Below are 24,894 nucleotides of genomic sequence, written 5' to 3' on the forward strand. Positions count from 1 at the left end.
TCAATGACATGAGACAAAGTATATGTGAACTGCTGTATGGAAAGTGAATTTGCTCTGTAAATCTTCACCCAAATCAAAATAAAATTTAAAAAAAAGGTCAAATCTTTGAAAATAGGATCCTGTTTTGACTAATTACATACTTATTTTGTCTAGTGTATACATTGCCAGTTTAACATAGAAAGAAGTATTTTCTCAAAAAAATTAAATGAGATTTAGGTTTTAATTTGCCTTCCATCACTTCTTTTGACAAGTCACTTAAAGCTTTAGGCTATAATCCCTTATCTGTAAACCAGGAAAATGCTTGGATTTCTGGAATGAGAAGGAGGGCCAGCCATGTTCTGGAGGTCATACTGACCCTCTTCAAAAGTAGTAAGATGTTTATCTCACGAGAAGACAAGAGAAGAAATAGTGCCTCCACTACCCCAAAGAGCATCTCTGCACAAACTGGCAAAAAGTGCCTCTGCCACTTAGTGAATGAAACTCCATGCCAAGGCACATAGCTTGTGAATGGATTATGGTTGGGTATCAGCACTACTCGGCACTCAGACTGGTATCCTTGTATAGTGAACCACCTGCACAACTATCCAAATAGGCCCTGCAGACATCTGTGCCAAGAGATGTCTTACAGTACATTTGGCAGCTTTTCTGGAGAGATCTGAAAGGGTCTTTTTCCTACCTTCCTCTGAAACTCAATGTGTGCTATGAACCAGTGTTGGCCTGAGAAGCAAGCTAAGATATACCCAGATGAAAATATGTGCTCAGGGCAGGTCTTACAAGGACCTTTGTGGTATATTCAGTGGGGTTTCCAGGTCAGTTGGAAGGCTGAGGGTTACGGCTCTGTAATGAGGATATAGGGAAAGATCAGATGTCCATAGTCACTGAACATAACAGGGGAATGGATGATATTTTGGAAGAAAAACTGCCCAGAAAATTCTCAAGTTCCATACATGCCAGACAATGTTTTATATATGTGTCTATATACGATTTTCTATTACTTAAATTTCTAACTTGCTTCATATTTAAAATACATGCCAAAGATGATCATTCTTCACTCTCTTTACTAATATTTCTCTGTTCCAAGCCATCATCATCTCTTGGCAGAACTACTACAATAGCTTCCTGATTATAGTCTTTCTGCTTCCCTCTTGCCACTTTAAAATCCAGTCTCTACTTTTAAATACATAAATCAGATCCCATCACTTCTTTGCTCTTAGCACTCTCTAATGGAGGGTTCCTCAACAGCAGTAGAAGACAGTTTTAAAACCCAGGTCTGTCCCAAGCAGATCCACAGAGGCTGTGTCTCCTTCAACCATTTGCAAACTCAGATGAGACTACGCCACAGGGTGTGGGATCTAACTGCCATAGAGTGAAAAGTCGCATCACCTACCCAGGTGATTACATACTCAAGAGGCTGAGTTCTGACAAATAATACAAAAGAAGAGAGGACTGTTTCAAGAGGTGGTAGTTTTACCCTGCTGGGCTGGAAGATATATCATGTGACCAGACTAGCTCAGTTTTCCTACAAAGCTAAGGCCAGCTTGGTAATTAATGCCTTTCTTCCTTCCTTCCTCTCTTCCCTTTTTCCTTCATTCTTACTGTTTTGGGTTTACATCACTCAATAAAACTTTAATACCTAAGCTTTAGGTAACAGCTTTAGATTAGGTGTAACACCTAAGGAAACAGGTTAAAACCCTAGGAAGTATGTAAGATGCCCCCTCTCTCTTTATACCCATAACACCCAAAACTTTCTTCTCTATTAGCACAGATTCTGAAGTTAGACACTAAACAGTTATATGTCTTTGGACAAAGTTAGTTCACCCCTCTGAGATTTGTTTTCCTTATCTGTAAACAGGGATTATAACAACACCTAACTTGCAGAGTTCTTCTGAGCATTAAATAAGATCATCAATGTAAGTGATGCAAAAAAAGAAAAAAAAAATGCCATCAAGTCAATTTTGACTCACAGTGGTCCCAAGTGTGCAGAGCAAAAATGTTCTCCATAGTGTTTTCAGGGCTGTGATGTTATAGAAGCAGATCACCAGGACTATCTTCTAAGTCACCTCTGGGTGGGTTCAAATCACCAATCTTTGAATTAGTAGCAAGTGCTTAATCATTTGTGCCACCCAGGGAACTCTGAAATGATGCCAGATACATGAAAAATACTCTGTAAAACAGCTATTATAGTGATTATGGTTAAAGTACTCAGCTGCTACCCAAAAGGTCAGTGGTTCGAACTCACCAACCACTCTGCAGGAGAACAATATGGCACTCCTCTTCCATAGGAGAAGTTCTACTTCTGTCCTATAGGGTCACTATGAGTCAGAATCAACTCTACAGCAGTGGTATTATGATTATGTCTTATTTAGCATTGTATTCCCAGTGATGAGTATATTGCCTGCAACGTAGTAGGTATACCTCATTCATTAATTGAATGAAGTAATGCCTAATATGCTTAAAACAATACATTTCCCCTATATTTCAAAGATGTCTAAAAAGCAACAGAGATTCAAAGATTTGCATGGTCTCAATAAAAAAGGTAGAGAAATCTGTTTTGTGTTTTAAATTGAATATAAATGTAAATGCTTTCTCAAAAGCATTCTTTTACTGCTTAATTAAAATTAAGGCTAAAAAATAATAAAATCAGTTTACTCATTTTTTTTCCTTTCTAATTTAATAGGAAAAACAATTTAAGTCAAAAGGAAAAATGTAGCCAGCTTTAGATACAAGATATATTCCTGAGATGTATACAAATTGAATTTCTGCATGTTGTTGTTGTTGTTATGTGCCGTCAAGTCACCCCCGACTCATAGCGACCCCTCCTTGGGTTTCCGAGGCAGTATCACTACGGAAGTAGATTGCCCAACCTTCCTTCCGAGGAGTGGCTGGTGGGTTTGAACCACCAGCCTTCTGGTTAGCAGTGAAGTGCCTTAGGCACTATGCTACCAGAGCTCCTGAATTTCTGCATGTCAAACCACTATCATATCTATTAAGGAAAAATCACCCTCTAAATGACTTCAAGTGGCTTTTAACCCAAAGGTCAATAGTTCAAATCCACCAGCTGCTCCACAGAAGAAAGCCAGGGCTTTCCATAAAGATTTACAGCTTTGGAAGCCCAATGATGGTCATTATGATTTGGAATTAACTGAATGGAAGTGAGTTTAGTTTTTGGTTTTTAAAGGACTTCAGCAAGGAAAGCTGTGGCAAATTGTCTTGTAAAATAAAAACTTCTTAATATCCACTGATTAATCTGATTTACAATTTTGGTTTTAGATTAGGTATATAAGGAAGAAAACATCAATACACAAAATTACAATATGGATAATTATGCTGTTAGAATTATTTTCTCTAAGAAAGCAAACGAACTGATTAGAAGCAAAAAGATTCTTTCAAAATCAGTGTTCAAAAGAGTTCTAGGGAATAGAATTATATATAAGCACTTACACATACCTATACAGGCTATCTGTATTTTGTGGATATAAGTGTGTACATTTGTTTCTGTATACATATAAAATACTGTATACGTATAAAACCCACTTATTTAAAATAGGAATGAAATGCAGCAAAAATGCAATAATGATTATATTTGTATGGTGACTTAACAGGTGATTTTGAAATTTCTTTTCATATTTTTCTATATTTTTGAATTTCTATGGTACACACTGTTTAAAAGGTCTCAAAAAAGACTTTTTAAAAAATTAATCACTCATTACTAATACTTTCATATCTGCTACAAAGTTGGAAAAATCATCAAGTTTCACTATCTGAAAGCCCTTTCACATAGAACAGTTCTTTGTTCAGCATGAAGAAAAGAAAATACTTTACTTCTGGCAATCAGTTTTATGATCTTTAGTTTTCGTCATGGTCAAGCTATATTCCTACCTCTGTGACTCTACTGACGATTTACAGGTATACTGTAAATACAAAAGGTAGACACTGTGTCCTCAAGAGCAGTTATGCAATGCTCTTAGACAAAATTTCAGAAGCTTCTATCTCTTACGGGAAGATGCCCAATTTTCTAGGCAGGAGTTGGCAACTTTGAAGACTCCTCTTCACACTGTGAGTCTATGCCTTTGGCTGCCACTGTAATCTACTAACTCTCAATCAGTGACTCATGGTACAGGTATGAAATGGTTTGAGCAGCTCAGTAATCAGATAGCCAGCCTGCTTTGCCAGTAAATACTTGTCTCTGCAGGTAATAAGAACTAGCTTCTTTTCTCATTTCCCTTTGCTGCTGCTTCTTCTTAAGCCACACATTAAGCATCTACAAACCATAGGTTCTTCTCCTTTATTCTAGAAAACATGATGGTGTGGGTAAACAACAAAACCATGGCACTTTTCCAAGGAATCATGAAAAAACCAACTTCAAAGTTTATTTTCTTAGATCCAACAACCATACGAAGTATTGTCCACAGTATTTGTTGTTGTTAGGTGTCATCAAATCGGCTCCGACTCACAATGACTCAATGTACAACAGAACAAAATACTGCCTGGTCTGTGCCATCCTCACAATCGCTGCCACGCTTGAGCCCATCGTCACAGCCACTGTGTCAATCCATCTCATTGAGGATCTTCCCCTTTTTCACTGACCCTCTACTTTACTAAGTATGATAGCCCTCTCCAGGGACTTTTCCCTCTGACAACATGATCAAAGTATGAGAGACCAAGTTTGGCCGCTGTCACTTCTAAGGAACATTCCAGCTGCACTTCCTCCAAGACAGATTTGTTTGTTCTAGCAGTCTACAGTATCTTGAATATCCTTCAACAACACAATTCAAGTGCATCAATTCTTTTCAGTCTTCTTTATTCACTGTACAGCTCTCACATGCATATGAGACTATTGAAAATACCTAAATATGCCCATTTTAGTATTCAAAGTGACATCTTTGCTCTTTAACACTTAAAAGAGGTCTTTTGTAGCAGCAGTAGGAGCTCTGGTGGCAAAGGGGTTAAAACGTTTGGCTGCCAACCAAAAGATCAGCAGTTCAAACCCAGCTGCTCTGTGGGAAAAAAGATGAGGCAGTCTGCTTCCATAAAGATTTAGAGCCTAGGAAACCCTATGGGGCAGTTCTACTCTGTCCTATAGGGTTGCTATGAGTCAGAGCTGACTCAATGGCAGTAGGTTTGATTATTTGGCGGGGAGGGAGGGTACAGCACATTTGCCTAATGCAATACATTGTTTGATTTCATGACTGCTGCTTCCATGGTCATTGATTATAGATCCAAGACAAATGAAATCCTTGACAACTTCTATCTTTTCTCCATTTATGATAATGCTCCAGTTGTAAGGATTTTTGTTTTATGTTGAGGTGTAATCCATATTGAAGGCTATAGTCTTTGATCTTCATCAGTAAGTGCTTTAAGTCTTCTTCACTTTCAGCAAGCAAAGTTGTGTCATCTGCATATCACAGGTTGTTAATAAGTTGTCCTCCAATCCTGATGCCGCATTCTTCTTCATATAGTCCATCTTCTCGGATTATGTGCTCAGCGAACAGTAAGTATGCTGAAAGAATACAAACCTGACATACACCTTTTCTGATTTTAAACCATGCAGTTACCTCATTGTTCTACTTGAATGACTGCCTTTTGGTCTATGTACAGGTTCCAGGTTCCTCATGAGCACAATTAAGTGTTCTATAATCCCCATTCTTTGCAATGTCATCCATTATTTTGGTCATCTAGTGCAACTCTAACAGAAAACAGCACAAGTAGATGGCTTTCACAAACAGTGATTATTCTCTTAAGTTTAGGAAGCTAGAAGTCTGAGTTCAAAGTGCCATCTTCGGGGGCTGGGTGAAAGCCCCCGACCTTGGGCTTCAGCTCTGTCTCTTGCTCCTGGCTCACTGGAGCTAGAGGTTTCTCTTAACTCAGACAGCTGCTAACTGCTGAAGCTAACAAACAATATTTACAAGGTTGACAAGTAAAATGGCACAGTCCCAAAACAATCTAGCAAACTCAAGTCCATTAACAGTCCCAACATCAGCAGACATCATGGCAGCCCACTGAGGTGAAGACTCAGCCAAATGCAGGATCCAAATGTGCCAAGAGCTCCAGACCTTTTTCAAAGTGTTTCCTCATATACTGGAAGCATACCGTATCACTAAGGCAGCTACTTAGCTGCTCACAGTAGATTCTACCATGGGGTTGACTACCAGTCTCATCATGGGGAATAATTATATTCGGCTGCCCAGCCACTCAAAACCAGGCCCAGCCAAGTTGAAATACAACCTTAACTACCATTCCATAATTTGTTATGATTCAGACAGTCAAATGACTTTGCACAGTCAATAAAACACAAGTAACATCTTCTGGTAGTCTTTGCTTTCAGCCAAGATACATCTGACATCAGTAAGGATATCCTTCATTTCACATCCTCTTCTGAATCTGCTTCGATTTCTGGCCAACTCCCTGTCAGTGTACTGCTGCAACCATTTCTGAATTATCTTCAGCAAAATTTTCTTGTGTGTGATATTAATGATATTTTTCGATAATTTCCATATTCTGTTGGATCACTTTTCTATGGAATAGGCACAAATACGTATCTCTTCCAGTCAGCTGCCTAGTTATCTGTCTTCCAAACTTTTTGGCATGAACAAATGGGTGCCTCCAACACTGCATACATTTGTTAAAACATTTCAGTGGGTAGTCTATCAACTCCTGGAACCTTGTTTTTCACCAATTCCTTCAGTGTTGCTTGGACTTCTTCCTTCAATATCATCGGTTCTTGATCACATGCTGCCTCCTGAAATGGCTGAATGTTGACCATTCTTTTTGGTACACTGACTGTGTATTCCTTCTATTTTCTTTAGATGCTTCCTGCAATATTTTGCCCATAGAATCATTCAATATTGCAACTTGAGGCTAAAATATTTTCTTCAGTTCTTTCAGCTTGAGAAGTGTCAAGCATGTTCTTCCCTTTTGATTTTCTAATGCCAGGTCTTTGCACATTACACTATTATACTTTACTTTGTCTTCTTGAGCTACCCTTTGAAATCTTCTGTTCAGCTCTTTTACTTCATCATCTCTTCCATTTGCTTTAGCTACTCTCCATTCAAGGGCAAGTTTCTTTCACAGTCTCTTCTGACATCCATTTTGGTCTTCCTTTCCTGTCTTTGTAATAACTCTTTTTTATTTTTAAGAAACTGATGTTTATTTTCCATCAACCTTATTTCCATTTTCTAAGAGACTATGGAAGACAGCTTAAGATCACTCAGTGGCTGTTCCTATCCACTCAGCAGCCTCAGCAGTGGGGGCTGCAGACCAGTCTTCAGTTGCAGGCTGAACACTCCAATCTTCAGTAGGGAACTGCTGAACAGGTACAGAGGACATCTGCATGCCTTCAGACCAGTCTGAAACCTCAGGTAGAGCAGCAGTAAGTTCAGGAGCAGGAGTAGTCCATTCACCCTGAAATTTGTCCTTGGTCACAGCCTTTTCAACACCAGCCTGATCTTCCTTTTCAATCTCTTCCAGATCTCTTTAGAAGTAGAGGTCTGGCATGACATCCCACAGGTGCTCCCAGGAGATGGTGCCATGCATGTACAGGACTTCCTGAGCTAGCATCCACCACATCAGACCCACCTAGCGAGCTCCCTTGTTCTTGCATGGGATGGCAATGTCCACACTGTACAGAGGAGAATCTGTGTTACACAGAGCAATGCTGGGCAAGTTCATGTAAGATGCCACTGTGAAAGGCTGGTGGTCAGCCCTGGGATCAGTAATGACCTAAAGATGCCCCTCCCAGAAGGCTGCCTAGATCTGGTTAGTAAAAGTTCTGGGAGTGAAGTGCCTAGCAATAGGAGTACAAGCAAACTTCAGCACAGCCCACTCATCAGTATTCCTGGAGGATATGACATTGACATCAACTGCATTTTCAATGACAACAATGGCCTGAGCTGCCAAAAGAAGTTTCTCCCAGGTCTTCTTCAGGTTGATGATGTAGATGCCATCACTTTTCCATTTATAGATGTACTGTTCAATTTGGAAGTCAAGGGTGGTGCCAGCTAAGTAGGCTCCTGCTGCAAGGAATTTGAGGACATCCTCCTCCTTCATCTGCAGGACATCAAGGGCTCCGGACATTGTTAAAGTTCCCCTTTAAGTTATGACAGGAACCCGGGCAACACCAAATGGACCCTACTCTGCATAGCACAGAAACTGTAATAACTTTTTCAACTTCCCGTATGATATACTTAATGTCATCCTACAATTCATATGGTCTTTGGTCAGTGGTGTTCAATGCATCAAATCTATTCTTCAGATGGTCTCTAAAGTCAGGTGGTTAAATAAGAATTTTAATGAGAATCAAAAAGTTTCTGGACAATGATCATACTGCAAAAGAAAACATGACTCAATATCTAACCTCCTACTTTTTAATGTTTTGTAAGTATTCACTTTTTTCAAATATATGTAATATATATATGCACACACACACATATTTGTAGCAATCACTGAACACACTGATACTTAGAACCTACAGTATCACAAAAGAAAAGTTCATCAGACACATAAAGATCCTAAGAGTATCTGCTTCCAACCAAGATGGAATAACAGGGACCAGATTTATCCTCTCATTTGAAACAACCAAAAAATAATCAAAGCATTTAAAATGATAGTTTTCAAGACACTGGGCATTAGCCACTGAAGAACAGTGATACCCTAGAGAAAGGAAATAATTAATGTGAGTCCTATGATTGCCAAAGTTCATAGTCTTATAAGAATTTCCAGGCCAACTTGAGAATTCAACTGAGTATTGATCAATCTCCATGTGTCAGGAAATGATTTGAAGCTAGGAAAAGAAACACCAGAAAAGATTAGAGCTTATGGTGCCTGCCTCTCATATAGTACTAGGAATGGTCAATATTCCCACAAGTCAGAATGGAAAATCTCACACTCTGTAGGGCACTGAGGTAGTATACGCAGAAGAATCTTGCATCTGTAGTGGAGAATAATTATCTCTAAAATAAGCACAATTCAGGTTTGGCCTAACAAATGTTAAAAGCAAGAACTAAAAGGATCAAACTAATTCCAATTATCTTACCCATGTCCCAAAACAGAGAATATTTATAGAAATACAAAAATACCCAGTATCCAACAAGGCAAATTTCACAATGCTTGGCATCCAATCAAAAATTATCAAGCATGCAATAAAGCAGGAAAATATGACTCAGAATGAGAAAAATCAATCAAAAATCAAAACTGACCCATAACTGACACAGATGTTAGAATTAGCAAACAGGAACATAAAAATAGTTACCAAAAGTAAAGACATGGAAGATATAAAAGATCCAAATTGAACTTCTAGAGATGAAAATTACAATGAGTAAGATGGAAAATACACTGGATGGAATCAATGGTGCATTCTACAATGCAAAAGAAATAATTAGTAAATTGAAGACCCAACAATAAGCTATCTAAAATGAAACATTGCAATAATAATAAAAGAATTAACAAGCAGCTACGGAATAATTTCAAGAAGCCTAATATACATGTAATTAGAGTGTTCCCAAAGCAACTGGGGAGAAGTTGTGGCAGACAAGAAAAACTGAAGAAATAATACCAAAATTTTCAAAATTTTATGACAACTCTAAAAACAAAGAACAAGAAGCTGAACAAAACTCAAGCACAAGAAACATGAAGAAAAGTACACCAAGTCACATCATAATCAAATTGTTCAAAATCAGTGATAAAGAGAAAATCTTAAAAAGCAACGAGAAAAAAAAAGGCAAGTAATATACAGAACAGCAAAGATAAAACTTACAGCAGATTTCTCATAAGAAAAAATTTAAGGAGGAAAGAAAATGGAGTATCTTTAAAGTACTGAAAGAAAAATACTATCAACCTAGAAGTCAATATCCAGTGAAGATATCTGCGACCATGAAGGTAAAATGAAGTATGGATCAAATACACCACTAGAAATGGTAACTGCATGGGCCAATATATGACTGTTCACCTAAATTTCTTTGAAGGATAATTGACTGTCTAAACAAAAATAATAACAAATAATAACAAAGTAGTGTGGGTTTAGAACATTTATGAAAGTAGTAAAAAGGAGCCCTGGTGGCACAGTGGTTAAATGTTTGGCTGCTAGCCAAAAGATCGGTGGTTTGAATCCACCAGTTACTCCACTGGACAAAAATGTGGCAGTCTGCTTCCGTAATGATTTACAGGCTTGGAAACCATATGGAGCAGTTCTTGTCATTTAGGGTCACTAGAAATTGGAATCAATTCAACAGTAATGGGTTTTGGTTTTGGTAAAATTAAAATGTATGGTAATAATTGCACAAAGATCAGGAGGACAGTTACGGAAGTAGACTTTTGCTGGGTTATCATATTTTATGTGAAGTGGTATAAAATTATTTCAAGGTACACTGTGATAAACTAAAGATATATACTATACATCCTAACCAAATGACCAAACCCACTACCATTGAGTTGATTCTAACTCAAAGTGACCCCCATTAGGTGCCCAAGGCTATATATCCTTCAAGAGGTAGATTGCTTCATCTTCCCCCTGTGGAGCAGTTGGTAGGTTTAGAACCATTAACCTTCTGGTTAACAGCCAAAGGCCTCACCCAGTATGCCATCAGAGCTCCTTATAAATCCTAAAGCAACCACTAAAATAAGAAAACCATTAAAGCAACCACTAAAATAAGCCTGTAAATCATTATGGAAGCAGACTGCCACATTTTTTTCCAGTGGAATGACTGGTGGATTCAAACCACCGACCTTTTGACTAGCAGCCGAGCATTTAACCACTGTGCCACCAGGGCTCCTTTTTACTTTTACAGATGTTCTATAGTTCTAATAAGCCAAAAGATGAGATAAAATGGAATCATAAGATAACAAGGGTCAGTGTAGTTTGATCCAAGGTTTTATCCCTTAGAGAAACTTCTTAATAAAATATAGTATGTATTTTTTTAACACCCAGTAAAATGTTAAGTTTATTAAATCCTACTCAGAAGCATAATTAAGTCAATGAAAATAAATGGAAAAACTACTTACTGCCCAGACTGGGGATGTAAAGCCCAGAATTGCAGCCTTAGCTCCATCAGTCACATAAGGAATAATATTTTCTCCCAGACGTGTATCTCTGAACAAGGCTCTAAGGATATTTAAAGCATGAACCTAGAACAAAAAGTTCAAGATTAGTTGTAGGTTGAAAACCATGGTGATTCTAAATCCAACTGCATAATCTCAAAATAAACAAAAATATATAGAATTACAAGAAGAAATGTATAAAGCACAAATGAGACAACAGATTTTAATGAAACTCACCCAATGAGTGATGAACCAATTTTAAAAAGTTAGTAAGATTTGAATAATGCAATAATAAAGCTTTATATGATGGGCATACATAATACAGGGGTAGTGGTGGCAATGGTTCAGTGATAGAATTCTTGCCTTCTATGGGGGAGACACAGGTTCGATCCCCATCAAAGTACCTCATATATGGCCACTAGCCATCTGTCAATAGAGGCTTTGCTTATTGCTATCATGCTAAACAAATTTCAGCAGAGCTTCCAGATTAAGACAAACTAGGAAGACGGGATTTGTGATTTACTACTGAAAATCAGCCAGTGAAAATCGCGAATCACAACAGCGCAATCCACAACTGAGAACTGGTGCAGGATCAGGCAATATTTCATTCTGCTCTGCATGGAGCTGTCTTGAACTGGGAGTTGACTTAATGGTAGCTAACAACAAATAGGAAAAACACATTCTTTTGAAGAACACATGGAACACTTATTTTTTTAAAATGACTCAAACCTTTTGTTGTTGTTGTTGTTATGTGCCTTTGAGTCAGACCCGACTCATAGCGACCCCTCCTTGGGTTTCCGAAGCAGTATCACTACGGAAGTAGATTGCCCCATCTTCCTTCTGAGGAGTGGCTAGTGGGTTTGAACCACCAGCCTTCTGGTTAGCAGTCAAGTGCCTCAGCCACTATGCTATCAGAGCTCCCTAGCCACAAATAAAGTCTCAAAAAATAATTAATGTCTTATAGATTATGCTGTGATGATATTGAACTTAAGCTCAAATTAATTTTTTTAAATAATTTAAAAACTGATACATTTTGAAACACTGGTTAAAGGAAAAACCTTTTTAATGCTTAGAACTGAACAATAATGAAAATGCAGCACATTAACACTTATGGGATGCATCTAAAGTGATATTTAAAAAAAAGCAATGTAAATGCTCCTATTTTTAAAAAAGACTGAAAATGAATGTATTTACTGTCCAATCAAGATGATAGACACATCCTACTATGAAGCATTTACTGAGGAAGCCTAAACTATAAGGTATTATAAGTATTTGACAGGAATTTACTACCTAATATAGAGTCACTGTAAGTCAAAATCAACTGGACAGCAATAGATTTTGGTTTTTCGTACAATGAAGCTAGGAAGAGCACTTAACCCAAGGTCGTACACATTGGTAATGACTGAAAGAGACTATATACTAGCTCAAATTAAAATGTGAATGTATCAGAAAGTTAGATACCACATTTTAGGGAAGACTCTTAACGAGATGGACTGACACAGTGGCTGCAACGATGGGCCCAGATATAGCAAGGATTGTGAGAATGGCACATGATAGGGCAGTGTTTCGTTTTGTTGTATATAAAGTGGCTAGGAGTTGGAGCCTACTGGACAGCACCTAACAACAACAACACATGTTAGGGAAAGATATAACTGCTGAGTTACAAAATGCTATCAAATTCTAAAGTGACAGCATATTCATTTTGTATATTTTTAGATAGAATAGTGATATTATAGCAAATATCATCTGTTACATATTTTTATCAGTATAAAAATAGCTCCCTTTGGTTAATATTTACCAACAAAAGGACAGGAAAGTCAACAAAAAACCATCCAAAATGCTTCAAATGTCTGTCCTGTTTTCAAGAGATCTATGAAAATGAGTTCTATAGTTTTAGCAGATACTTTTTTTTTTTTTTTAAATTTAGAGTACAGCAAAGATTTAAAACCTTTGCTTTCTTAGCAGGGCTTGTGTGAGTATTTCCGTAATACCTGGGGGACTGTGCTCCGTGAGTCATCCATAGGACCAGCCAAAGAGATTAGCTCTTTCATTGTTACTTTCAATAAATCCATTTTGCCTTTCTTTGGTTCAGATGCCAACAATGCCTATGGAAAAACACAGAAAAAAATTAACAGAGCTCTTCTTTAACACACACCTACTTTCTGCTTCCCAGAATCAATTTGAAAATGCAAAATCCCCTTTATAAAAATAAGCAAGTTAATTAAATCATGTGGCCTAAGACAATTCATTTTAACTTCTCTCCATTTCTCAGATTCTTCATCTGTAAAATTAGACAGTAAAATCCTATGATCTCTAAGGTCAGTTCCAGTTTGTTTATTAATTATATAATTCTAAAGTTGAAAATGGTTCTTGTTGACAATATCTTAAGAACCATAACTGGGTGGCAGGTCTCAGATATTGAATATACAAGTCAATTTTAGTGACAAATTTTGAGACCAAGGACATTCTCCTTTTTTTTCAAAAGAAAAAAAAACTTTGGATTCAACAATGTCTTATAAAGATTTTAAAACTCACTAGAAATTGACCAGTATTTAATTCTTCTTCACTGAGAGGCTATTAACTGCAGGATCAACCAAATTGTAACATCTGAAATTCCCTGGGACAAAATGAAATATTATAAACTCCAAAGGGGTCTTATACTTGAATTTTCAAGGAGCAGCTTATTTACTGGGTATAACACTTTGCTACTATGCAACAAACATAAAAATAGGATACCAAAACCACTTTACACATAAAAACGAATGGTATACTGATATGTGCTATGATGAGATGAACTTTGAAAACGTCATACGTGAAAGAAGCTAGTCACAAAAGATCACGTGTTATATGATTCCTTACACGAAATGTCTAGAATAGGAAAACCTCTGGAGACAGAAAGCAACCAGCTTAGGGCCAACAACAGCACGGGTAGAGAAGAATGGGGATTGACTATCAGTGGGGACAGATTTTATAATGGATGATGTTCTAAAATTAGATTGTGATGATGGTTGCACAGATCTTTGAATACACACACACATACACAAAAAACCACTGAACTGTATACTCTATAAACTGTATATGTGAATTATGTCTCAATAAAACTATATAAAAAATCACTTTAGTCATATTCTCAACTCCCTTCCTATATATATCTACTTTTCATACATATCTCTCTCGATTCTGGTGAAGCACGTATAATACACAAGGGAAGAAAATAAAGACACACATACAAAATGCCTACATTTAAAAGAAATTTCTCAGAGTATACTTATACTCCAATACACACATACACACACACACACACATATAAAAACCTCACTGCCGTCGAGTCAGATTCAACTCATAGCGACCCCTACTTGGGTTTCCGAGACAGTATCACTATGGAAGGAGCCCAACCTTCCTTCTGAGGAGTGGCTAGTGGGTTTGAACTGCCAGTCTTCTGGTCAGCAGTCAAATGCCTTAGACACTATGCCACCAGAGCTCCATATATACATGCATACATACATATGTATGTTGTTGTTGTTGTTATATGCTGTCGAGTCAGACCCGACTCATAGCAACCCCTCCTTGGGTTTCCGAAGCAGTATCACTACGGAAGTAGATTGCCCCATCTACCTTCTGAAGAGTGGCTGGTGGGTTTGAACCTCCAGCCTTCTGGTTAGCAGTCAAGTGCTTTAGCCACTATGCTACCAGAGCTCCCATACATATATATGTATATGTGTATATGTATATATATATGTATATATATATATATAATTTAAAAGAATATTTTAAAAATTTTTGTATCTTTCTGTTTAAAATGTAAACTCACAAAGTAAACAGTTTTACTCTGTATTTAATGTTAAGCAGAGACTTACACCACAACAAAGAAAGTAACTTTATTGATAACTCAGGTTAAGAGAAACAGGGATGAGCTGATATTTCTAATAATTTAAATTTTACTCAACTAAAATAAATAAGAAAATAACATACTGTTATTGAAATGTCTTCTGGGAGCCATCTCTTTCTTTTCCTCAAAGGGCCAGACATAGTTATTACCCTCTCACCAAGGACAGTGTGAGAAAATGTGTCTCCTGATATGTTTGATCACCAAGCACACAGCTCAAAACATGCAACCAGATCTTGCTGCTGCCTTTCCATCTGTCCTCAGACAAATGAGGCATAAACACACTAGGTCAGAATGGATTTCAAGCAAAGAAGGAACCACACTCATTCAAGAGGGATCAGAACAGATGGGAGCTGATTACTGAAGATCACCAAGATATGTCCAGCAGCACTACCCCGAGAGTCTCTGATTCAAGCCAACAACTACTGCAATTGATAACCACTATAATATTAAACAGCCACTCCTCGGAAGGAAGACGGGGCAATCTACTTCCATAGTGATACTGCCTCAGAAACCCAAGGAGGGGTCGCTATGAGTCGGGTCCGACATGACAGCACGTAACAACAACAACAACATAATATTAAAAACAAATAATAATAATAATAAAACATGAAGGGACATTAAGAATTTGCAAAATAATATAGGGACACTAGAAAAGAGACTTCATTTATTTTCATTGCTTAATTACACTTAACCCTGGATTTTAGTTTACCTTTCAGGCTACGGTTTGATTTAGTAATGTGAGACTTTGGCTTTTATTCTTTGGGTTCATAAAGGTGAGTATCTCTTCATTCTACACTGCAGACATATTTTTCTATCAATAGTAACATCTGCTATGTGTGCTAATATGAAGTAATCTTTAAGGTATGTTACTTTAAAAAGCAAGGGTCACATTTAACACAATTTTTTTTTAAAAAAAAAGGTTCAAATAGTGTATAGAGTGCTTTCATTTGTGTGAAAAAAAAAAAAAAAAGAAAGATGCACATGCATACACACACATGCTCATATACAAAGAGGTTCAAGAGTTAGGATTCCTGGCTCCAGGCTTAGCTCTGCACTTATGACTTCCATGGTCATTGGTAAATCACTTAACTTTTCTAAGCCCCAGTTTCTTCTGGACAACAGAATCTATCTCGTAAAGTTTGTTGTTTTTGTTGTTGTTATATGCCGTCGAGTCAGCCCCGACTCATAGCGACCCCTCCTTGGGTTTCCGAGGCAGTATCACTACAGAAGTAGGATTGCCCAATCTTCCTTCCGAGGAGTGGCTGGGGGGGGCTGGTGGGTTTGAACCGCCAGCCTTCTGGTTAGCAGTCAAGTGCCTTAGGCACTATGCTACCAGAGCTCCTAAAGTTTGAGGAAGGAATTAATGAGATTTTATGTGAAATAACCACTAAGAACTGTTAGCTACTACTGCAATGGTAATTATTTTATGGATCAACATTACATGGAAGAATTTCAAGGAAACTGTTAATATCGGTTCCCTGGAGAAAGAGAAATTTGGGGTATTGAAATGAGAAGAATATTTATTTTTTTTCTAATTTAAAAAAAATGGGGGGGGGTCAACATGTGCACTTCCTGAAAGTTAGCAATGGGAGAATACAAAACAATCTCACCTGAGAATGTCTCACAGTAATGTTTACCTACTTAAAAAACAAGCAGAAATCTATACCAGCCTCTGCTCATATTAGAAGACTGATTTCTTGGAGGATTTGTTCCAAGAACAAATCTTGTTACAGGAACACACTGTCCATAGATTAAAACAAAGTCACAAATGTAATGGAACTAAAAAAACAAAAATGTCCCTTATGTAATATGCTCATTCATATGTCAAGGATTTAAGAATACACTTATCAAAGACACGAAGAAATAAACAGCTTTATTTTTATAGATAAGTACCTGTATGTAGAAAGGAATTCCAGCACTGCGCCTTGTAGCACAGAGTTTAGATGAAGGATCACTGTATTTAACTTCCTCTAAAACATTCCATAACCACTGTTCCGGTAGCTTTTGCAGACTCAAGTTAGGGCACCTAAGAGGTATATATAAGCAAACGTTTGGAATTATCAGGTACCCAAAAGTAAAAGCATAAAATGTGGCTATACATTAACACTATCAGAAAAGAGTAAATACATTTACACTTGGAGAGAGCAAACCACGAAAATGTCTTAACTTCTACTTTTCACCTACTTTCCTCTTTATGACGGGTCTTAGGATGTAAAGCTATTGAAGATGCCATTATTACAACCACTGTTTGTAAGTGGTGTTCTGCAAAATAATCTTCGAGACCCATCCACACAAAATGTTCTGAAGGAAGGAAATCAAGAACTCACTGATGATTTATACTGTAAGACTTAGGATACAAATTTTAGTTTATTGTAATTTATGTTCTACATTTGTAGAGATTATATACATTCAAAGAAAAAGCATTTTAAACTCTATTTCAGTGATCATTTTTAATCTCTCTTAAAATGTGCCATACCACAATAAAATTTTCAACCAGATCCTACAGAGAACTAAGAAAGCAGATTATCTAAGAAGAGGTGTAAGTGTTTTGAGGTTTCAACATTTGAACATTATTATTAGCAAGCTTCTGTTCTGTTAAAATAAGTTTATCTGAGAGTGCTTGCAGATATTTAAGTGGTGGTTTGTTTTGTTTTCTTTTCTTAATTTTTAAATATATGACCTACCCGAGTGTGTAACATTTTCCTAGGAAATAGTATATTCAGTTGTAGGTGTAGACCAGTTATTTTAAGGTCCACATAATTATTTTAAGATGATCATAACTAGATTCAACAAAAATTAATATAAGAAAATAAACATATGAAGTCCTAAGGAAAAAATGCTCTCTTTTTTAAATTGAGGAATACACTCCACAGAGAAATAACAGATATTTGTAGTGAGAAGCAGATCTGGGAGAAACATACTTTGGGATTTTATTCTTTATTCCAGTTTGGTGTAAGATAGAAAGCTTCCATTTCTGACTAAACATTCCAAATAATAACTCAAATTTACTTTTATATCTTACATGTTGTTATGTGCCATCGAGTCAGACCCGACTCATAGTGACCCCTCTTTGGGTTTACGAGGTGGTATCACGACGGAAGTAGAGTGCCCAACCTTCCTTCTGAGGAGTGGCTGGTGGGTTTGAACCACCAGCCTTCTGGTTAGCAGTCAAGTGCCTTAGGCACTACACTATCAGAGCTCCTATATCTTACATAGAACAAAATAATATATTAATAATACTGCTTTTAAGGGGATATTTTTTAAAGTTTGACATAGCCTAAAAAATATTGGTTCACAGTGGGCTCGGGACCATAGTCGCAGGGGACATCAAGCTCAATTGGCATAACATACTACACAAAACATTTTCCACCTCCTACTTTGGCAAGTAGTGACTGGGATCTTAAAAGCTTGCAAGCAGCCATCTAGATGTAATAATGGGTCTCTCCTCATCCAGAGCAAAGAAGAAAGAAGAAAACCAAAGATTCATGGAAACAATTAGTCCTAGTGACTGGTACACCATGCGATCCTCAGCCTATACAACTATGAGACCAGAAGAACTAGATGGTGCCTGGCTACCACTGCCAACCACTCAGAGGGGGAACTATGGAGGAGATCCTGGATAGAGAGGGAGAACAATGGAACAAAACTCAAAATCAAAAATCAAAATCATTTGGGAAAAAAAAGGGGTGGCCAGGTTTGCTGGTCTGATAGAGCCTGGTGGAACTACTAGCCCCTAGCTGCCTTTCAGGTCTGGAATTGAAACCACACCTGTGGCTTCCAGCCAAACAAAAGACAGGCATATGAGTTGAGCATTTACCTGAGGTAGATACATTCCTTGGAGAGATCAATCATGGGAGAAAGAAGGGCTGTTTATGCACTGGGAGACAGCTCAGGGGGCAGGAGTGCATAGAGGGATGGACACAGGGAAGAAGTGGGAGGGGAGCTGTTGCATTGTGGTAAATTGTAGCCAATGTCACGAGACAAAGTGTATGTGAACTGCTGTATGGAAAGTGAATTTGCACTGTAAATTTTTACCCAAATCACAATTAAAAAAAAAAAAAAAAATGGTTCAGTCACAAATGTTAGAATCCAATCTCCCTAGTGCCAGCACTGTAATTTTAAATGTTCCCTTTTAAAAAGCTTAATATCAAATACTTTACCCCTGCTTCTTCCCACATACACTCCCCACTAAAAGTCTGAGCCCCTAGATTAAAAGAGATCCAAAGATGTAATGACCAAATGCAATATGTGGACCTTGTTTAGATCTTTATTTGAACAAATCAAACATAAAAAAAGATACTTTCAAATAATAGGGGAAATTTTATATATGTACTAGATATTAGATGACACCAAGCAATTATTTACAGAGTATGCCAATGGCAATTGTGGACATGTAAGAAAGTGTCCATAGGTCTTAGATATGTATACTGAAGTACAGAGAAGTAAAAATAACAGATCTGATATTTACTACATAATACTTTAGTAAAACCACAATAAAAAAGAGCAGATGAAATAAGTGGGCAAAATTTTGATAACTGTTGAATTTGAGTGATGGTTACAGGCAGTTCGTAATTCTCTCTACTTTTAAATACATGTATGTTTGAAAGTTTTCAAAATAAAAATAATCTTCCCTCACTTTCATAGTTTTAAGAACTGATGTGACTTCCCAATCACTGGATTTTACACCTCTTTAAAATGAAAATAAATGTAATTCAAGGAATAATTTCTCTAATTTATCACTATCACTGGCAGTTGGTATCGTTGCTAAATCCGACCCTCAAATCCATTCCTCAGAGCAGTTTTTTAAGTGCTTATGGTATTGACTCATTGCCTTCTTTTCCTAATTCATTCCAGAATGGATGAGTCAGGGAAAAGAAAAAAAGAGAGAAAGAATTAAAACAAAAGCTATTTTCAACAATTTAACCACAAAGTAAGAAGTAGGAGTTATTGTTGTTGTTGTTGTTGTTGTTTGCCGTCGAGTCGGCCCCGACTCATAGCGACCCCTCCTTGGGTTTCCAAGGCAGTATCACTACGGAAGTAGGATTGCCCAACCTTCCTTCCGAGGAGTGGCTGGTGGGTTTGAACCGCCAGCCTTCTGGTGAGCAGTCAAGTGCCTTTGCCACTATGCTACCAGAGCTCCCAGTAGGAGTTATAGAGGTGAGGAAAGAGAAAACTACTTGCTCTGAGATTACCTGTGGACTTCATTTACTTGTATTTTCTCCTTCATCACTGGGCTGTGGGCAATTTAAAACTGGCTTATAGATGCTATAGTCTAAGGTCAAGTCTTCTGTAGAAATTTACTATGGAAGGAAAACTCAGGGGGAAAAGGAACTATAGTGGGTGGGAGATATTTTCCTATGAAATATATTGATACAACAAACAATAGTTCAGTAGTGCCTTGACAGTCAGTGAACCTACACAGTCAGTTCTGGCCATACAGAGGTTCTAGCAAAGCCAATCAATGCGAGAAGGCAGGCCCATCTGAGATCACTCTTCCACATGCATCACTGGCTCTTAACTGTGAACCAAATCTTTATCAAACTCCTCTTCCAGCATCAAAAGTAACTTGTGATCTGGCCCCAACTAACCTACTTAAATTTAGCCTAACTCTTTCAAATTCCCACACAGCCCTCTGTTCTAGTAAGGTTGTTCTCTTTTCTGGTTCTCATACTCTCTCATACACACAATAACCCACTGTGATCAAACTGATTTCAACTCATAGTGACCCTCATTGGGTTTCCAAGACAGTAAATTTTTAAGGAAGTATACTGCCCCATCTTCATCCTGCAGAGCAGCTGGTGGGTTTGAACCATGAACCTCCTGGTTAGCAGTCAAATGCCTTAGACACAGTACGACCAGAGCTCTTATGCACACAATAACTTCTCACATATATACATTCTCAACTAAGTACAAGTAGTCCCCTGACGTAAGACATACTCGAGTTATGACAAACCATACTCATGATCATCTATTTTATTTTTGTACATCTTAACCTTAGTACATCTTCCAGGGAGGAAATTATAGGAAAATGCATGCAGGAGATATGAAATAAATTGCTGAGTTATTGTGAACACACTCCAAGCATTTGATCAAGAGAATATGATGAAAGCACTTGACGGAAAAATCCTCTAGATGGCAAGAACACTGAATTTAGAACATATCACCAATGTGGAATAACTCATAGACTATGAAGAAGAGGAGTTGGTAGATCAGGACTTAATGGATTTTGAAGAGGAAAGAAATGCTGAAAAAGAAATAATGAGGAAGATGAAGGAGAGAAGTTGTGAAAATTTTTTACAGTGAAAGGATTAGCTGGAGTTTTCCTAAACTAAACCCTTCAGTTGCTTGAAAACATGGATCCAAATGCTAATCGCTTTGCTAAGGTCAAGAGGCAGAATCAGGAAGCAATGAGATGTTATGGTGAAAAATGTAGGGGGAAAAAAAGGACTATATAGATAATTCTAATAATCCAGATGATCCAGAACCTTTCACAAGTGTAGTTATTACTGCAACTGACAAAATACCAACATCACCTAACTCTTCATCATCAGAATAATTTTTTATGATTTGTGTATTTCTTTATGTATACAGGTATGCATTAAAATATACTTGTAAGTTTATAGGGAGCTCTGGTAGCACAGTGCCTAAGGCATTTGACTGCTAACCAGAAGGTTGGCGGTTCATCTATTTCAACAGAGATACCGCCTCGGAAACCCAAGAAGGGGTCGCTATGAGTCAGATCTGATTCGACGGCAGTGAGTTTGTTTTTTTGGTAAGTTTATATGTAACGCTTCTAAGCCCCAAGGACAATGACTAGATTATAAAGACATTGATTAAAAAAAAAAGGCAATAATAATAATAACCAGGAGCTCTGGTAGCATAGTGGCTAAGGCACTTGACTGCTAACCAGAAGGCTGGCGGTTCAAACCCACCAGCCACTCCTCGGAAGGAAGATGGGGCAATCTACTTCCATAGTTATACTGCCTTGGAAACGCAAGGAGGGGTCACTATGAGTTGGGTCCGACTTGATGGCACATAACAACAACAACAACAATAATAATAACTAGAAAAAGAAATGAGGTATTTGACTTAACTGAAGCAGAACCTTATTGGAAGTTGAGGACTACCTGTATTTGTTAACCATCTCCACATTTTTTGCTACTCATCAAAAGGATATGTCCCTTCTCTAGGCTTCTAATGTACTTAGAGTAACTGCTAGACATAAGGTGTACAGTGGGGGGTCAGAACAAGGTCATAAAAAGATAAGATTTGAGCTGACTTTGGAAGATACGAAGGTAGAATGGTGGAAGACTTATATATGTGGAGTGGAAGAAGTAGGAGATGGGACTGGCTAAGGAAATGACTTGAGTCAAGGCCCAAAGGCCTGATTTAGACTCTTGGCTATTGTGACAGTAAATAGTTGACCAAACCAGTTGTTAATCAAGTCAATTTTGACTTAAAGTGGCCTCATGTATGCCAGAATAGAACTGTGCCCATAGATTTGTCAAAGGCTGATTTCTCAGAAGTGGATCACTATGCCTTTCTTCCAAGGCACCTCTGAGTAGATTCAAACCTCCACCCTTTTGGTTAGTTGTTGAGAGCACTAACCATTTATACTACCCAGGGACTCCAAACAGTTGAAAGGTTTATTGATTCCCTTGAGTGTTGCATACTAAGGATTAGATGTCACTTGTTAATTTGAGGAATTTGAAAACAAAAGGCAGGAGAATGTTCAACAAGGTTGTTGTTGTTATGTGCCGTGGAGTCAAACCTACTCATAGTGACCCCTCCTTGGGTTTCCAAGGCAGTATCACTACAGAAGTAGATTGCCTCATCTTCCTTCCGGGGAGTGGCTGGTGGGTTTGAACCGCCAGCCTCCTGGTTAGCAGTCAAATGCCTTAGGCACTATGCTACCAGAGCTCCCAACACAGTTAAGACTGGCAAAATGTCCTCAACTGAGCTCTCTCTGCCCGACACTAAGGGCCCACAAACTTCAGGAGTTCTGGGAAATGACCAAGGCATCGGCTCCTACCTTCAAGACCCAACCTTCTTGTTCCAGTCTGGAATTCCCCAGGATCATATGGAGTATTCTATAGAATCCCTTCAACTGTCTTGTTTCTAATTTTGCTTTTGCCACTGGATCCTTTTTTTCTGGTTCCCTTGCTTCCTAGTTCTGCATCTTACTCAGGGCAGTCATGCCCTGTAGTCACACAAGGGAATTTGGCCCAATAACAGAACTCTCACACTTTTTATGAAAATGAAATATTCTGTATTTTAAACAAAATCTTATTACAAGTTTTGTTTAAATTGTCATACTAAAACTATTTTTGCCTTCTACAAAAGAAAGAAAAATAAGCATTTATTAAATGTTTATTAAACATCAGATACAATTCCAGGCATTTCACACCTTATTTTACTTCATCTTTGCAACAAACAGATCTGTGAGAAGGTCTTATTTTCTCCACTCGAGAGATGAAAGAGAGAGCATACCACAATGGTTAGGAGCACAGATTATGGAGCAAAGTTATCTAGTTTAGAATCCTTGCTCTACTAGCAAAAAGCTGTGTGATCCAGGACAAGTTGCAAAACTTCTCCCTTTCTCACTTTCCTCCTGTATAAAATAAAAGTAGTTGGGAAAATTAAGAAAGTTTATTCCTGTAAAGTGTTTAATAAGTTCTTAATAGCCATTCTCTGATATTATTATCTAGGAGCTCTGGTAGCATAGTGCCTAAGGCACTTGACTGCTAACCAGAAGGCTGGCGGTTCAAACCCACCAGCCACTCCTCGAAAGGAAGATGAGGCAATCTACTTCCGTAGTGATACTGCCTCGGAAACCCAAGGAGGGGTAGCTATGAGTCGGGGCTGACTTAACCGCCCATAACAACAACAACAACATTATTATCTATTATTATGAGAAAAGCATGTCCTAGAAGAATTTCATTTGAATTTGTGATAAAGATGAAACAGTTGGCATACATTTTGATAAAAGCCCTCCCCAATAACACATAGTAATACTGAAATACAGAAATGTTGTTCATTGTTGTTGGTGTTGTTAGGTGCCGTTGAGTCATCTCCAACTCATAGCAACCCTCTGCACAACAGAACAAAACGCTGCCCGGTCCTGCACCAGCCTCATGATCCTTGCTATACCTGAGCCCATCATTACAGCCACTATGTCAATCCATCTCATTGAGGGCCTTCCCCTTCTTCGTTGATCCTCTACTTTACCAACCATTCCGTTCTCCAGGGAATGGTTCCTTCTGACAACATGACCAAAGTACATGAGATGAAGTCTGGCCATTCTCGCTTTCAAGGAGCATTCCAGCTGTACTTCTTCCAGGATAGATTTGTTAGTCCTTTAAGAAGACCATGGTACTCTTAGCATTCTTCTCTAACACCACAACTAAAAGCATCAAATCTTCTTCATTCTTCCTTATTCATTCTCCAGCTCTCACATGCTATAAGAGGCAACTGAAAATACCATGGCTTGGGTTAGGCACACCTTAGTCTTCAAGGAGACATCTTTGCTCTTCAGCACTTCAAAGAGGTTATTTGCAGGAGATTTGCCCAATGCAATACGTTGTCTGATGTCTTGACTGCTGCTTCCATTGGTGTTGATTGTAGAACCAAGTTATATGAAATCCTTGACAACTTCAATCTTTTCTCCATCCACCATAAAGCTGTTTATTGGACCAGCTGTGAGGACCAGCTTGTTCTATTTGAACGACAGCCTCCTGATCTATGTACAGGTTCCTCATTAAGATACCTTAATCTGCAGTATGAATTACATCTCAATATGAAGAAAGCAAAATCTTCATCAGTAAGGGCTTCAAGTCATCCTCACTTTCAGCAAGCAAAGTTGTGTCATCTGCATATCGCAGGTTGTTAATGAGTCTTCCTCCAATTCTGATGCTACTTTCTTCTTCATATAATCCAGCTTCATGAATTATTTGCTCAGCTTACAAGTTGAATAA

At 37.9% G+C, this 24,894-nt stretch overlaps 1 protein-coding gene and 1 pseudogene across 1 annotated transcript in view; both read right to left on the reverse strand.

Moving 5' to 3' along the window:
• THADA (THADA armadillo repeat containing) overlaps window positions 1-24,894 on the reverse strand; it is a 621,172-nt gene that overhangs the window by 455,290 nt on the left and 140,988 nt on the right. The window contains exons 22-24 of the mRNA XM_042781470.1: window positions 16,814-16,946; window positions 13,023-13,136; window positions 10,996-11,118 (exon numbers count right to left, since the gene is read on the reverse strand). Of these exons, the coding sequence (XP_042637404.1) occupies window positions 10,996-11,118; window positions 13,023-13,136; window positions 16,814-16,946 (370 nt within the window). The remainder of the gene's footprint in view (window positions 1-10,995; window positions 11,119-13,022; window positions 13,137-16,813; window positions 16,947-24,894) is intronic.
• LOC103199971 lies at window positions 7,204-8,073 on the reverse strand (annotated as a pseudogene).

This window comes from Orycteropus afer, unplaced genomic scaffold, assembly GCF_000298275.1.
Source record: "Orycteropus afer afer isolate SDZICR_OR568_19922 unplaced genomic scaffold, OryAfe1.0 scaffold00124, whole genome shotgun sequence".
Classification (NCBI taxonomy): domain Eukaryota; kingdom Metazoa; phylum Chordata; class Mammalia; order Tubulidentata; family Orycteropodidae; genus Orycteropus; species Orycteropus afer.